Below are 14,339 nucleotides of genomic sequence, written 5' to 3' on the forward strand. Positions count from 1 at the left end.
CTAAGGCAACATCTCCTAATAGCTCCTAAGATACTTAGCTTCATTCAAAGGCTCAAATCTCTCGATTATATTGGCAAAGACGTCAATTTCTTCTCTTTCAAATTAAACTACTCACTTCTCAGTTCTTGTAGTAAAATCCACATGCATTTATAAGGTGATCAGTCAAATAAATGTATAAGCACAGAAGGAATCAAAATAACCACATGAGCCAAGACATAGAAAAAGGAAATCAATTAAACATAAGAATCATTGTATCTCCCCCGTAAAACTCTATGAAGGATTTAGCTACTCATGTTCAACACAAAAGTCAAAGAAATATTCAAAGAAATATTCAAAAACATTGTTTAAACAAGAATAAAACTAAAAGATGAACTCCTAGAATCAGATTGGGCGGATTGGAGGCCTCGTCTTCAATCTTGCGATGAATACTCGTCCTCTGCTCCTTCTTCTCTTCTTCCTAGGTGAACAAGTGGTATTTTTGGGGTAGGAGGCGTGTAGAATGGTGTTTGGAGGCGTTTCCTAGGCATATATACACCTAGGGTTGACTTTGGGCCCAAAATAAACTGTCAGACGAAGCTGGCGGGTCGCCAGGTTGGGTGTGCGTCGAAGCTGGCGAGTCGCCAGTTGCTTACGGCATTTTTCTCGTCTTTTGCTGACGGGTCGTCAGGTTCGTTTGCATGCGAACCTAGCGGGTCGCCAGCTATGTCACTGCTCTGCGTAGTCTTGGTAAAACGGCCATAACTTCTTCTACCGAACTCCGATTGAGACGTTTAAGATATCCACACGAAGTTCTTTCGAAGACGAAGAGAATGGTGTACATTACATGCAAATCGGACTTCAAAATATCTAGAAAAGCTGTCTTGAACTTTGAGCAGCTGCACATCCACCTATTTTGTACATTTTTCTACACATTTTTCACAAAATGGTCAAAATACCAATATAATAGAGAAGTAGTTATAACCATGTCTCAAAGTACACAATATATGATCAAAACCAAGTAAAACTACCCTCTAAAATCATGTAAAATCCAAGTGAATCAGTACACTATTTCAAATATTAAATCCTGTCCCAAATAACATAAATATTTATATTCTCACTTCCAAGATATTATTAATAAGAGTATAATACAATATTATGTAAATAATTTTATTACAAAACAATCAATTACATAGAAAAATTTTAATAAAATTATTTACATAATATTTTCAATAAAATCATAGTATACAATTTTAAAATGAGAACAATAAAAAATGTTCTAGATAGCTACAAAATTTATCTAGCATTTCCAATTTTCGTTGGAGCTCCTTATTACAACAATGAACTCGATATTACATTTCTTGATTAACTTCTTCTTCATAAGAACTTCATTTAATCCTGTTAAAATAACATAAACACACTATATATATTATACATCATAAACAATACAAAGTCATAAAAAAAATTAAAATATGATAAAAAAAATATTAAGTTCTAAAACAAATACAGTAGTATTATAGAAGACGTAGGATTGACACAACACTCACACAACCAATGCATGTACAATTGTCTTATTACATCTTTTGCACTTATCCACACATCAATATTATCATAACACAGTAATTTAGAAATGAAAGTAAATAATGTAATTTCTACCAACTTTATTACCATTGGAGTTGGATCAAAAAAGGTGATGATCATGATCAAGTGCCTAGCGAATAAATTTATCAATTAGAAGATACTAATAATTGTGGCTCAAGTGTCAACACAACAATGTTTGGCAAGTTTTGAGTCACAAACTCAGTTGCATCATAAAAGAACTAACGGCGGATATAGTTATAAAACCTGACAATGAAAGACGATAAATAAAGTCTATAATCCAAGACAAATGCAACTCCAAACCCAATTCAATCTAAATATGATACAAAAATAAGATATTTTGACATGTTTAGCAACAATAGCTTCTGAGTTGCAGCATATATAGACAAGCTTGGCCCAGCGGTAATCAGATATTCTTTTGCTGGGGAGGCTCGAGTTCGATTCCCTTCAGCCCCGTCTATATTCCATATATGTATTAAGTACTTTTTTGGTTTATTCAAATTCCTTTATCATTTTTAAAGATTCTTATATATATCTGACTCCAAAATAGAAATCCATCTAATGCACACATCTTTTGTTTTATTAAATCTCATGCATTTTATACTTTTCATTCTTTTGTTTTTTTCAATATTCTAATACATTTGAAACCTACACAATTCACATATGTATTTATTTTTTCTATTTTTTCAAATCTTTAAAAGTATTTTTTATACCTTCATCATTTAATAAGCTCTTCAAAAATATAATGCATTTGAAACCTACACAATTCACACATATATTTATTCTTTCTGTTTTTTATATCATTAAAAGATATTTTTATAATATCATTATCTTAGCTTTATAAAAATATTCTAATGTAATTTAATTCTATATCGTTTCATCATAATATATACTTTAATAACTTTTTATCTTTCCAATTCTCTTCTCATACATATATTTATGATATTTTTAATAACAAAAATAAAATAATCAATTATGATTGAAAAAAATAAATTAAAAAATATAAAAAGAATTAATTAGATTTTGAAGCTTCGAAGCGCTATAATTATTTATTGTACTCCTAAATGAAAAATCATGAATCCGCCGTTGTAATTTGTCCAGTAAATGGGACGACATTAAACTATGTAATTCAGAGATATGAATATTTATTCATTTAAAGCACCGCACGCGGCCATGTGACCAGTACTTTTTCTGTTTTCTCTGAGGGGCCATGCAGTGAAAAATAACAAGAGCACAGATAAAATTGAGTCGCCATTTTTGTGTAGTGACAGAAACGCCACGAGTCACGTGTTGAACGTTAAACATGGACAATTCCCTTAATTAGAACTTACTATGCCGCCCTTTTTCAGCTGTGCCTACTTTTCAAATTCAATTAGGGTTTGGATTTATGCACACATTTTATTTAATATATACATACATACTGTAGATGTCAGCGGCAGTAACCAACCAACTAGCTGGAGTATTTTTCTTGTTAAATCCGAAAATCTTGGCATATTTAATACGAATTCCTGACAACCTTCTTGTTTTGGTACGACCTTCGAATTTTCAACATCTTTTGATTTTCTTGATTGCTGCAAAGTTTGGTTCCTTCGCTCTTCCTTATACTAGTAGTACTTAGCAAGTTTTGATATTTACAGGAATTAAAAGGTCATGGCTGCTGTGGGAGATTTAGCAGTCAAGTTTGGTGGGATGATCAAGAAAGAGGGGGCTTTTGATTTCAAGAATGGTGTATTTGGTGTCCCAATTAAGAGGAATGAAGTGTGTGCACTTAATTTAAGGAAGCTGAGAGCTGGTGAGTCTAGAATTGGTGGAGTTCAGGCTGTGATGCAAGTAGGAGTTGAGAGTGATGCAGGGGTTTCTCCAGATTCGAAGAGTTTGGAGAGGGCTCTGGGGTTTGATGTGGTTACAGAAGTGGAATTGAGGGAGAAGGGGTTCTTGGGGCTGAGGAAGACGAAGCTCGTGTGCACGATAGGGCCCGCGTGCTGCTCTCTCGATGATCTGGAGAAGCTGGCTATGGGAGGGATGAATGTGGCTAGGCTCAACATGTGCCACAACACCAGGGAGTGGCATCAGGATTTGATTAGGAAGATTAAGAAGTTGAATGAAGAAAAGGGGTTTTGTGTGTCGTTGATGATTGATACTGAGGGTAGTCAGATTCATGTGGTTGATCATGGTTCTCCTTCTACTGTTAAAGCAGAGGTATTGATTTTGTGACACAAATATCATACTCTTATACTAGTTGAAAGGGTTGATTTTTTTGGTTATGATAGTTTTCAATTTTTGTTGGTTTGTTAGGAAGGCTCAGTTTGGTTCTTTACCAATGAAAAGTTTGAGGGTTCTCGTCCATTTACGATTCAAGCAAATTATGAAGGTTTTGCTGAAGGTATGTGTGCAGTCTGTGAAATTGGATTGGTGACTTCTACTAGCAACAAAAAGCTTTCTTGTTTTGGTTGTTGTTTCAATCGATCCTTTTACTCTTCAGGCATACAAGTAGGCGATGAAATCGTATTTGATGGAGGAATGGCAACCTTCAAAGTGGTTGAAAAGGTTGGGAATGATCTGCGTTGTCAGTGCACGGACCCTGGCTTGCTCTTGCCACGAGCTAAACTAAGTTTTTGGAGAGATGGGAAGCTTGTTGAAAAAAATTATCAGCTTCCTACTCTGTCACCTAAGGTGAAGCAAATCCAACTCATGTGATTAAATTTCATGCAATTATCATGTGATAAACATATAGTTTCTGCATCCGATGTATAGTGTAGTACTAGTAAATAAAATCCCTGATGCTAACACCGCTGATTGATATAGTGATCCTTGGAAACTTTTTCATGAATGAATCGAAAATGATGAAAAGGGATTTGATTGACAAACTAGAAGTGAAACTGCACATTAACACTATCTCTTGACTTGCTTGATTGGATGTTTACAGAGCTTTCTGTCTGATATATATCTCTCTGATTTATCAGGATTGGTCCGACATAGATTTCGGGATTTCTGAAGGTGTTGATTTTATTGCTATGTCATTTGTGAATGATGCCAATGCTGTCACGCATCTAAAGAACTATATTTCCACCAAATCCTCCAAGTAAGAAACTTGTCCTTTCTCGTATAAATGTGCAGCACCATCGATTGGATGTTGCCAACCATTACTTATTTAGGCGTGAATTCCATTTCCATCTATAGTATGTGATGTGATGGGAAATTTATTCTTCACAGATCGATACAAGTATTGGCGAAGATAGAGAGTTTGGAGGCTCTTCATAAATTGCATGAAATCGTTGCAGCTTCTGATGGAATCATGATAGCAAGAGGAGACCTTGGTGTCGAAATCCCACTAGAACAAATTCCAACAGTACAGGAGGAAATCACCTACGTATGCAGGCAGCTTAATAAGCCAGTATTGGTAGCTTCTCAACTTTTGGAGTCGATGGTTGAATATCCAACCCCAACAAGAGCTGAGGTAGCTAATTCTTTTTCTCATCAGTTGAATTTCTAAATATAGTATCTAGTTAGTAGATTGGGAAATAAAAGTCTCACCCTTTTAGAAATGCAGAAACCTTTGGATTTACAATTCAGAGCACATTTTAACTCACATTGCAATTGTAAAATATGTGTGTCTCTGCTGGCCACATCAAACTATGTTGGATTTCAGTGTGAATTTGCTAAATTTGAATTAAGAACTTGTAATGTGTTGGTTATTCGTTTGCTACTGTGATCTAGGTTGCTGATGTTTCAGAGGCTGTTCGCCAATATGCTGATGCACTGATGCTCTCTGGAGAGTCGGCTATTGGACCATTCGGACAGAAAGCTCTCTCTGTGCTGCGGATGACCAGTAGCCGGATGGAACTGTGGAATCGCGAAGAGAACAGGCAAGACGTTCTGTTACAGCATAATCTCGAAGCATCTTTGCCAGACCGAATTGCTGAGCAAATCTGTAATTCTGCTGCAACAATGGGTATGTTTGCTGCCAAATTCAAAGTGAAGATATCTGATATGATCATCATTTCAATTTGCAATCTTTTTCTTCAGTCATGTTTACATGCTTTTGTTTTGGTTGCAGCAAACAACTTAGGGCTTGACGCTATCTTCGTGTACACAAGGCACGGGCAGATGGCATCAGTGATCTCACGCAACCGTCCAAATCCTCCCATATTCGCACTCACAAATGACAGCAGCACGAGGATGGCCCTCAACCTACGTTGGGGAGTCACTCCACTTCTAGTGGATCTATCAGATGATATGGAAGCTAACATCACCAGATCTGTCCATCTTTTGAAGACCAAAGGGCTGATCAAGAATGGCGATACGGTGCTAGTCGTCTCCGACATCATCCCGACCTCCACGACACAGACTGTGTTTCAGTCCATTCAGGTGAAAACTATTGAGTAAGTGTGTTGTAGCTGGAGAGGATTAATTAGTGGTTGATTTACTTAGTCTGCTTAACTTTCGAGGTTTTTATTTTTTATTTTTTTTTTATTTTATGCTTCAAACATGTTTGAATATCAAGTTAAATTATTGTTGATGCCTGTGATAAGACCTCTGTCATGTAATGCCAATTTCCAGTAAGTGCGACAAAATTCTTTTCAGGAAATGTCTACTTTAAATCATACTATTTGCCAGCATAATATTTGAACTGTTCCTCAGTATAATTGGGTGACCAACCAATTTGTCTGATTGAATCATTAGTAATATTGAAGAAAACGATTTAAAGTTTGTAGCCAAACTTCGTGATTTGTTATTACTATGACATAGTGTCATTGAGTTTGACATATACGGAAGTAGGGTTCATGCCCACCAATTTATTGACAGTGTTACTTCTATAATAGCTAACCTAGCTACTCCAAATTCTAACAAACTTTGTATACTTCAAAGTGATACTGTTAATCAACTTTGAGGCATATAGACTTCTTGCCTCACCGACACCACAAGTCCACTGAATGTTTAAAGTAATTTTTTGAATATGAATGAATTCTTTCGTTCTTGTATTTAAGAAGATGTACCCCACTAGTCTACATTTTGTGGAATGAAAAATGGTCCGTGAATGAATAGTAGGTAAATGTTCTTAATGGATCTCGATTATCTATCTTTGATATTATTTCATACTGAATGTTCTTAATTAACTTAGACGGTAAAGAAAGACAACTCAATTAATAAATGATTCTCTTTCAAATAATAATCAAATGTTCTCAAGCATGATTTTCATTTAATTTAGCATTTAATTTTTCTTTTTGTAATATATGAAAATATAAAAAAATAACATTAAAATTGAAATAAAAAATGAATAAGAGATAGGGCATCCACTAGAGCTCCATCATTGCAAAAAGATAGGATATACTAATGTGGCAACCACTAAAGCTCTCATTAAGGCTTCCACTAGGGCATCCATTGTGGATGTTCTAAGTTAATAACATAATGATAAAATTACTCCTTACATCTTTTACATTAAGTGCTTCAAGTTCAAAAAAAAAAAAAGTCCGGGACCACTCCAATTAAATGATTTGAAATTGTATGGTTAAAAAAATGGCACGGTGAAACGTAAAAGTGGGGACCAACAAAGTTGAATAAAAACACAACCTAATTCGTTTCAGAAAATCTTTCTCGAGAACTACGCATGTTGCAAAATACTCTTGTTTTTTGTTTGTTGTTTTTTTAGTATTTTAATTGATACAAGGAATAAAACTAAAAAAATTTAATCATAAAGTATAAAATTTAATAATAGATCTAAAGTGAATTAAAGTTTAGCAATTATTTTTGTATGATTAAAACTAAACAGATAGCACGACGAAGGCCGCACACAATAAACACGAGCTTAAAACGTTTTTGCTTGACCAAAACGAAAATCCAACTCTTCTGTAAAATGCACATACAAAATGCATCTTTAACACTTACTTAAGGCGTTCATTCTTTCCATTTTCAAAATTTTAAAATGAATAATCTTTAATACACAATCTAAAGTTAGGAAAAAAAAACCAAGCAACCATCAATATATGGATAAAACTGTAACCACAATTTACTGTACAATTAAACCTCTATTTATCTGTGCTCCATTTCTTTAGGAGAAAAGGAGGTGAGAGTGCCACCACATCATTCTCTAAATATCCAACTGCTCCAGACCACTAACCTCTAACATTGCCTATTGACCACAAAAATGGCGCCACAAAACAAAGCCTGGCGCAAAATAGCCATCCACATCTCTCATTTTCTACAATGCGCCAGGGGTGCTGCCTCACAACTCTCTCTTCTCTTGCAAAATTCATACTTCCACCAATCCTTACATTACCTCAGATAAATTCATTTCTCTTGAAACTTTTCACTTGAGTTTTCTGTGATTTGTAATGGCATGTATTCAGCTGTTAAAATCAACTCCATCAAATTCACAGTCCAAAATCGCCTGCTTCTACGCGGATTTCAGTTTGCAGAAAAGGAGAATTAGACTTCGGAATTCAAGAATTCAAAATAATTACAGGAGATTTAGGGTTACTTGTAAAGTAGAAGATGGTGGTAAACAAAGTAATGGTAAGTAGGTGCGTTCATTGTAATAATTTTTTAATATATGACGCATAATTTTGCTGTATACTACTCAATATGGTAGTGTACAAGCTTGTTTTTCATTTGGAACAGCGTGATTCAAACCCTGTGATGAGTTATTACTATGATCATAAAGAGTAAAGGTGCGTGTGATTGAGTGGAGAGCTTTGTTGTTTGCTGTTTTTGGATGAAGTTGAATGTGATTGTGATCTACCTGAATTGAATTGAGTCTTCTAGGACTAGACTAGACTGACAGTTACTGAAAGGACATTATTTGTTGATGAACTGATAAATCGCAACAAGTGTTTGATGAGCAACATGAAAATAAGTGCTGGCCAGAATCCTATTTGATTTGGTGAATCCACCGCATTGATGATATCTTAGAAGTGAATTCAATTGCTTTGTTTATACTGTGATTATAGGCTTGGGGTGGATGAAAAGGAAACAAACCATCCAAATTGCCTCTAGTAAATGTATATATGAAAGTAGTCTGTTTTTAAATTCATGTATCTGCGTCTTTGATGAGAAACCTTATATCTCCACCCAAATTTAAAGTACCATGGGGCATGGGATATAATTCTAAAAAAACAGGAACTGCTTGTGTGCAGTGTGTACTGTATCATTACCTTAACTCTCCATCTGCATGTTGTAGATATACATGCGATTGTCTAATTTATGTTGCACCTATGTCCCTTTTAATGGCACAAGTCTCTTTTTCCTATAAATGATTGCATTTCCTGCATATGCATGTGATTAATTTCCTCTGGTTGGTTATTCTGTTACATCTGCAAATATCTTTGTGTCTATATGTCTCAGGTGAAGAACCTCCCGAGTCTTTATTTATGAAGGAACTAAGACGAAGAGGGATGACCCCCACTTCTTTGCTTGAGGAAAAGAATAAAGATGCTGTGAGAGAGGAGATAAAGTTTAGGGAGGAAGATGGGGGGTGGGGTTACTCAAGAAGAAATGGCATCACAACAGGTGCAGAGACAAACCTGACTGGTCAAAGGGAAAAGTCCATGGCGCTTAATAGTGAAGGTCTTGAGGTAGGAAGATCTTTCTGTTTCAATTGATGCTATGAATGGATCATATAATGAGTCAACTATTAAATGTATTTGTTGCCTGATTTAGGTCAGCTTATTCAGGTAAGACCCTTTCTCTTCCTCTTCAGCACAAAAGGGTCTTTCTGGTGCTCCAAACTTGCACGCGGCCTTAAAGAAAACATAATTATATATTAGTATTAGATTTGTTATTTTGCTTATTTTAAAGAACTAAGAGTCCACTGAGAGAAAGAGATTTAGCCACAGGGTGATGGTGGTGGAAAGTATAGATGGACTACTCTACTAAAATGCAATTACAAGAAGAATGTGGTTAGTGAAAGAAGATACATAACATATACTCCCTCCGTTCCATAGTAATAGAGTCACTTTGCCATTTTGGTACATTCCATAGTAATAGAGTCATTTCCCTTTTTAGTAAAAGTCAACACATTTTTCCACACCTACTTTACTCTCTCTTACTTTTTTCTCTCTTTCACCTCTCTACCTTTTTCATTTTCCACTTTATTCTCCATTTACTCAACTCACCTAACACAATTTTTCTTAATCTCCGTGCCGAAAAGTTTCGCCTCCATTACTATGGAACGGAGGGAGTACAAGAGAAAATGTAGGAGAAGAATAGATACAACAGTTGAAGAAGATGAAAACGATCTTCTTAGGGGGACAAGGAGAAAAATCACTGACTACATGCAAACATGCAAAGGATGATGATGTGTGATCAAGTCAATTCTAGAAACTGAAGAATTGAGTGTACTGCCATTGATTATAAACAATTCCTAGATAGATATGGACTTTGAAATTCTGTTCACTTCTTTATTATTTTTACAATCGTGTAAGTGACTAACCTGGAAACCATAGAACAATTGTAAGTTAGGAGGCCCGGATTCAAATCCAACCAACTTTCTCTAGGTCGAGCCTGTTGCATTGGGCATGCCTAGTTTTGAATGCCCTTCCTTTCTGATCTTATAGGCTATTGGATAGGAGTTAGCCACCCATGGGTTGTCGCTGTGGGTTTCTTCTTATCATTCAGAAATGGATTCTGTCTTATATCGGCTATATTTTTTGTTTGGAACGAAAGAACCTCCTAATTTATGATTTATTCTTGGTATTTGTTTGAACTTTTGGCTCCTGATTCAGGGTTTGATCCCACGTGGAAAACTTCTTCTTACCTTAGGAGGAACATTTTTCCTTGCGTTTTGGCCATTGATTCTTGTAACTGTTGCACTTTTCCTTGTGCTGTATCTGGTAATCTCCTGTCCTTGTTCATTTTGCATTCCTTTTTTTCCTAATAAACTACGAATGTCTTCTTTGATTTTAATACTTTATTGTCATTTGATTCTCAAAAGCATGTAATTTTCATATGTGCAATGCTTTGTGTGCCATGCACAAGAATATAACAATTTGAACAAGGTACAATCTCGGTAAAAGGAGCAAAAACCTTTTAAAGTGGAAAGCAGTGGAACCTTTTAAACTCACATATTCCTCACATGTTGGGTGTCCCTAAAAGTCCTCCAGTTCTATCTCACACCTGATTCCTAGGGAGGATTATGTTATTAAATTAAAGCTCTTGTGTTATTTAGAGAATACAGAAAAGGAAGCTGGCTTCTAGGCCTTGGATTATTGGTGCTTAGGGCCTCAAACATGTAAAGTAGGAGTGTTGGTGCCTGAGCTTGGTCTATGAGGCCTAGGTGCCGAGACACATTTTTATACTCTTTCGATTGCTTATACTTCCTTGTTTAGGACTTTGACTATGATAAGATTTTTAGTTTTAAGTAATTAGAGGCTCTCAGCAATCTCTGTTTTATGGATCTTTTTCCACACTGAATGTTATTCTCACCAGTGGTTTGGTCCCATATATAATCTTCGTCCTGGACAAAGAACTTTGTCTAACGACTTCATAATTATTTCAGCTATTGGCCCTATAACCAGTTTCATTTGTTAATAAAGTTTTAGACTAAGGCTTATGTCCATGATATGAAATATTCGATCACAAACAACTTATTTGATTGTTCTTGTTGTTTTTTCCTTTTTTTTTTTTTTATAATGGTTGATGAATTTGTTTATGCATATAATGTCCTTAACTGCTTGCCATATGGCGGAGCATAATGGATTTGCAGAATGGCACTTGTTATGTATTTTTGCATTTTCCGGTTGGTCATGTTATGCTTGGTTTCAGTACTACTGTAACTGACCCCCATACTCTGGTGCAGTACTTTGGAGCAGAATTTGTTCACGATGGACGTGATAATCCAGTATCTCCGTCCCCATATGTTGATCCTTATGAATTACTTGAAGAAGAGAGGATGTATAAGACTGCTCCCCCTCTTAATTGAAGGACTACGAGCTTCGTGTATAGCAGCATTTCCACTTCATCAAAATTGGGTTTCTATTAATCTCCCATACATGTCAATCACCTTATCTTATAACTGAAACGTGTAAAAGCATTACTCTCTCGTGTCAGACTTGATATAAAATGTTACTTCTGGCAATACTGTTTCGTGAATGAGTGGTTGAACTGTTGTTTGAAAGGTCATATTTTGCAGCTATATTTAAAAAGTCGGCTATGAAGCTTGCTCATAAAATTTGAATATGTACAAATTTAATATTCTCAAGTAGCATATTTTGTTTTTTGGTTAGGAGGTTAAATAGAATTTTGGTCCATAAATTACTTCACAGAACAAATCATACTAATATCTATGCAGCAGGTTGAGACCGATTCCACGACTGGGTCTCGTCTTCATATGTTCTATAACTATGGTTCTCCTGCAAGTACGAAATCCCACTCCATATTCCACGAATAATCAAAATACTCATGAACACTACGTTCCCAACAAGCGTGCAAATAACCTGAAATTATATTGAGTAGAAAATAGATGGTCAACAAAATCACATATCTTCAAGTTTTTTCCAGAATTACAAGACTTGGCCTCTCTGAGGACAAAACATGACATATCTAGCAAATCAAAGGCAATGATAGGAAGAAACTCAATCAGATTTGAAGTGACTTAGTGAAGTTACCCACAGGCAAACTAAAAAGATGTGGAGCCCCAGAAAAATCAAAAAAGAATGGTTGAACATTACTAATGCATCTAGATAGTACTATATACAAGAAAACAAGCACAACAAAAGTCGGCCTATCCATCAACAGAAGTTATACAGACCTAAAATCAATAACCTCGCCCTCGCGTTCTTATTTAGAGTTCAGGCACTGCTGTGAGCAAGGCATCAGCGTCATATTCAACACATAATATTCATTGAAACCTCAATAGGCCAAAACAATGGCAAAGACCAAACTAGAGGAACATTTTTTCACGCAGTCGAGTAAATTATCATCTGACTAGTAAAAAACTAAAACAGCGCGCTCTTAGTAACAGCCCTTCCTCTGCTATGCATGTAATCCAAATATAGTCAATTGTACTTTTAACCAAACAACAACAGTGTATTTCAGAATCTAGCATTCTCAAATGAGCAACATAAGAAAAGTACAAAAAATTAAGGATTCATTTCTATTTACCACTCAATGTGAGCAGGAAAAACTGTAAATAAACTAAAATGCAAACAATCCCAACACAATGAAACAGAAAGCATGGTCACAAAACAGGATCCTACAAGGCAAGATTGTGATGGCCAGAATTCTCATAACTATTTTTAATACATGCAAAACAAAACCAACCAGCTTCACCTAAATGTGCAGAAACCTGTTAATAGAGCAAGTTGCAATCTATACTTTCACTTCAGCATTCCAAATGCGATGTTTATATACCAAAAGATTTCATATTTACAATCATTGTCAGCATCAAACACCATGAACAATGCCAAGAATGCATTTTCTTCAAAACAAACTCGATGCACACATCAAAACCAGAGCACCTGAATTTGTCCAATTTAAGCTCGAGCTACATAATACCTCAAATATTATTGCTACCCTTCTCTAGTTTTCTATTGGAAGATTGATATAATTTCCATAGTAGAACTATAAATTAAAAACCAAAGCATAAGGAATCTAACCCTAAATGCTATTTGTAGGCAAATGTTAATAAGTCTCTTACCAATTTGGTGGAGATAGGGACTGGTAAAACAGACTTAACAGCCCTGCACGCTTTTCTCGACAACTTTCTATAAACATTCTCCACAAACCTAATCAAAAGATCCAAGCTCCCTCCAAAACATCATCGTCGTCATCGATGTAGTCACCCATCACCATACCACTTAGCGGCCTTGCGCTTGAAGCCCGAGCTTCGTGGACTGGATTCAGGCATTTCTGTGCGAATCAGAAGCCAATCACTACTAGTGTTAATAATTACTACCATAAAATCATGTCTGATTTAACATTACATCGAATTTGACCTTGAGAGGGAGAAGATAATCGATCGTGCGATAGTGGAGGCGATGAGTTTATGTGGTACGAAAACCAGGGTCTCCGGAATGTTGAACGAGCAACCGAATGCGACCTATAGTGATAGTTCTATTTGAAGAAGAATAACATCAAGAATTTAAGATGGAGTAGAGCAAGTATTATCGAGTGAATTGATAAATGTTTACACCTAGATACAGAAATATAGCAGCAAGTAAACTAAAAAACTAGCACATTCTAAACTCATGGAGTATCAATTTTTGGAAATATAGACCAGAGAACTCAAAAACGAGCACAGTCTATCATCTTCCGTTTCCGATCACGAGCGCTGTTCACCACCTACGGCCGAGAGCTTCTCATCTCAGATCCAGAGATCCATATCTGGAAGTAGTGGAAATGCGGCGGATTGCGACTGCACGAGGATGAGCGGCGACGACCACAGGAGGAGCTTCGTCGCCAATGAGCGCAGGAGGAGCTCATCAGCGACGACGCGCCTCCTGCAGTCGGCAACGAAGCTCCTGCGGTCGTCGAAGCCGCTCATCCTGGCGCCATCGCGCGATCTGTCGCATTTCCACTATATCTATATGATCTGAGATGAGAAGTTCTCGACAGTGGCGATCTGTCGCATTTCCACTATATGGACGTTTTTTTATTTCTCTTGATGCTATATTTTCAAGCCACGACGCCGCCATAACAGTGGCAGCGGGAGCTCTGCTTTGACTGCAAGAGACGGCTCGGATGAATTTGACAGGTTTTGAGGACTATTTTGAGATTTGGGAAAATTTTGGGTACATATTACTCATTTTTCTAAATAATTCACGCATTTT

At 36.2% G+C, this 14,339-nt stretch overlaps 2 protein-coding genes and 1 long non-coding RNA gene across 5 annotated transcripts; 2 read left to right on the top strand and 1 right to left on the bottom strand.

The window, feature by feature from the left end:
- Positions 1-2,847: 2,847 nt before the first annotated feature.
- LOC125192408 (pyruvate kinase isozyme A, chloroplastic-like) lies at positions 2,848-6,163 on the top strand. Of its 2 annotated transcripts, XM_048089947.2 has the most exons (8): positions 2,848-3,103; positions 3,213-3,774; positions 3,871-3,958; positions 4,058-4,248; positions 4,539-4,657; positions 4,789-5,032; positions 5,293-5,527; positions 5,633-6,163. In XM_048089947.2, the coding sequence occupies exons 2-8, from the start codon at positions 3,226-3,228 to the stop codon at positions 5,959-5,961; spliced, it is 1,755 nt and encodes a 584-aa protein (XP_047945904.1). In that variant the 5' UTR covers positions 2,848-3,103; positions 3,213-3,225; the 3' UTR covers positions 5,962-6,163. The 2 variants fall into 2 exon arrangements, with proteins under 2 accessions (XP_047945904.1, XP_088912587.1); XM_089056461.1 differs by lacking the exon at positions 2,848-3,103 and having other exon boundaries at positions 3,110-3,774.
- A 1,569-nt stretch (positions 6,164-7,732) lies between these two features.
- LOC125192515 (uncharacterized) lies at positions 7,733-11,647 on the top strand. 2 transcript variants are annotated; one of them, XM_048090113.2, is made up of 4 exons: positions 7,750-8,088; positions 8,917-9,146; positions 10,296-10,403; positions 11,369-11,647. In XM_048090113.2, exons 1-4 carry the CDS (start codon positions 7,908-7,910, stop codon positions 11,489-11,491), a joined length of 642 nt encoding a protein of 213 aa, XP_047946070.1. In that variant the 5' UTR covers positions 7,750-7,907; the 3' UTR covers positions 11,492-11,647. The 2 variants fall into 2 exon arrangements, with proteins under 2 accessions (XP_047946071.1, XP_047946070.1); XM_048090114.2 differs by lacking the exon at positions 10,296-10,403 and having other exon boundaries at positions 7,733-8,088.
- LOC125192516 (uncharacterized) lies at positions 11,368-14,271 on the bottom strand. The gene is made up of 3 exons (XR_007171417.2): positions 13,506-14,271; positions 13,208-13,419; positions 11,368-12,005 (listed from the first exon to the last, which is right to left on the bottom strand). It is a non-coding gene; the product is annotated as an uncharacterized LOC125192516 (long non-coding RNA).
- Positions 14,272-14,339: the final 68 nt, after the last annotated feature.

This window comes from Salvia hispanica, chromosome 4 (assembly GCF_029641045.1).
Source record: "Salvia hispanica isolate PSC_SH4W2 chromosome 4, Shi_PSC_v1, whole genome shotgun sequence".
In the NCBI taxonomy this organism is placed as follows: domain Eukaryota; kingdom Viridiplantae; phylum Streptophyta; class Magnoliopsida; order Lamiales; family Lamiaceae; genus Salvia; species Salvia hispanica.

Bases quoted from the DNA above. Each gene is read 5' to 3' on its own strand.
- LOC125192408 (XM_048089947.2), top strand. From the start codon at position 3,226: ATGGCTGCTGTGGGAGATTTAGCAGTCAAGTTTGGTGGGATGATCAAG. The intron at 5,033-5,292 runs GTAGCTAATTCT...ACTGTGATCTAG, and splicing joins CAACCCCAACAAGAGCTGAG to GTTGCTGATGTTTCAGAGGC. The intron at 5,528-5,632 runs GTATGTTTGCTG...TTTTGGTTGCAG, and splicing joins TAATTCTGCTGCAACAATGG to CAAACAACTTAGGGCTTGAC.
- LOC125192515 (XM_048090113.2), top strand. From the start codon at position 7,908: ATGGCATGTATTCAGCTGTTAAAATCAACTCCATCAAATTCACAGTCC. The intron at 8,089-8,916 runs GTAAGTAGGTGC...TATATGTCTCAG, and splicing joins TGGTGGTAAACAAAGTAATG to GTGAAGAACCTCCCGAGTCT. The intron at 10,404-11,368 runs GTAATCTCCTGT...ACTCTGGTGCAG, and splicing joins TTTTCCTTGTGCTGTATCTG to TACTTTGGAGCAGAATTTGT.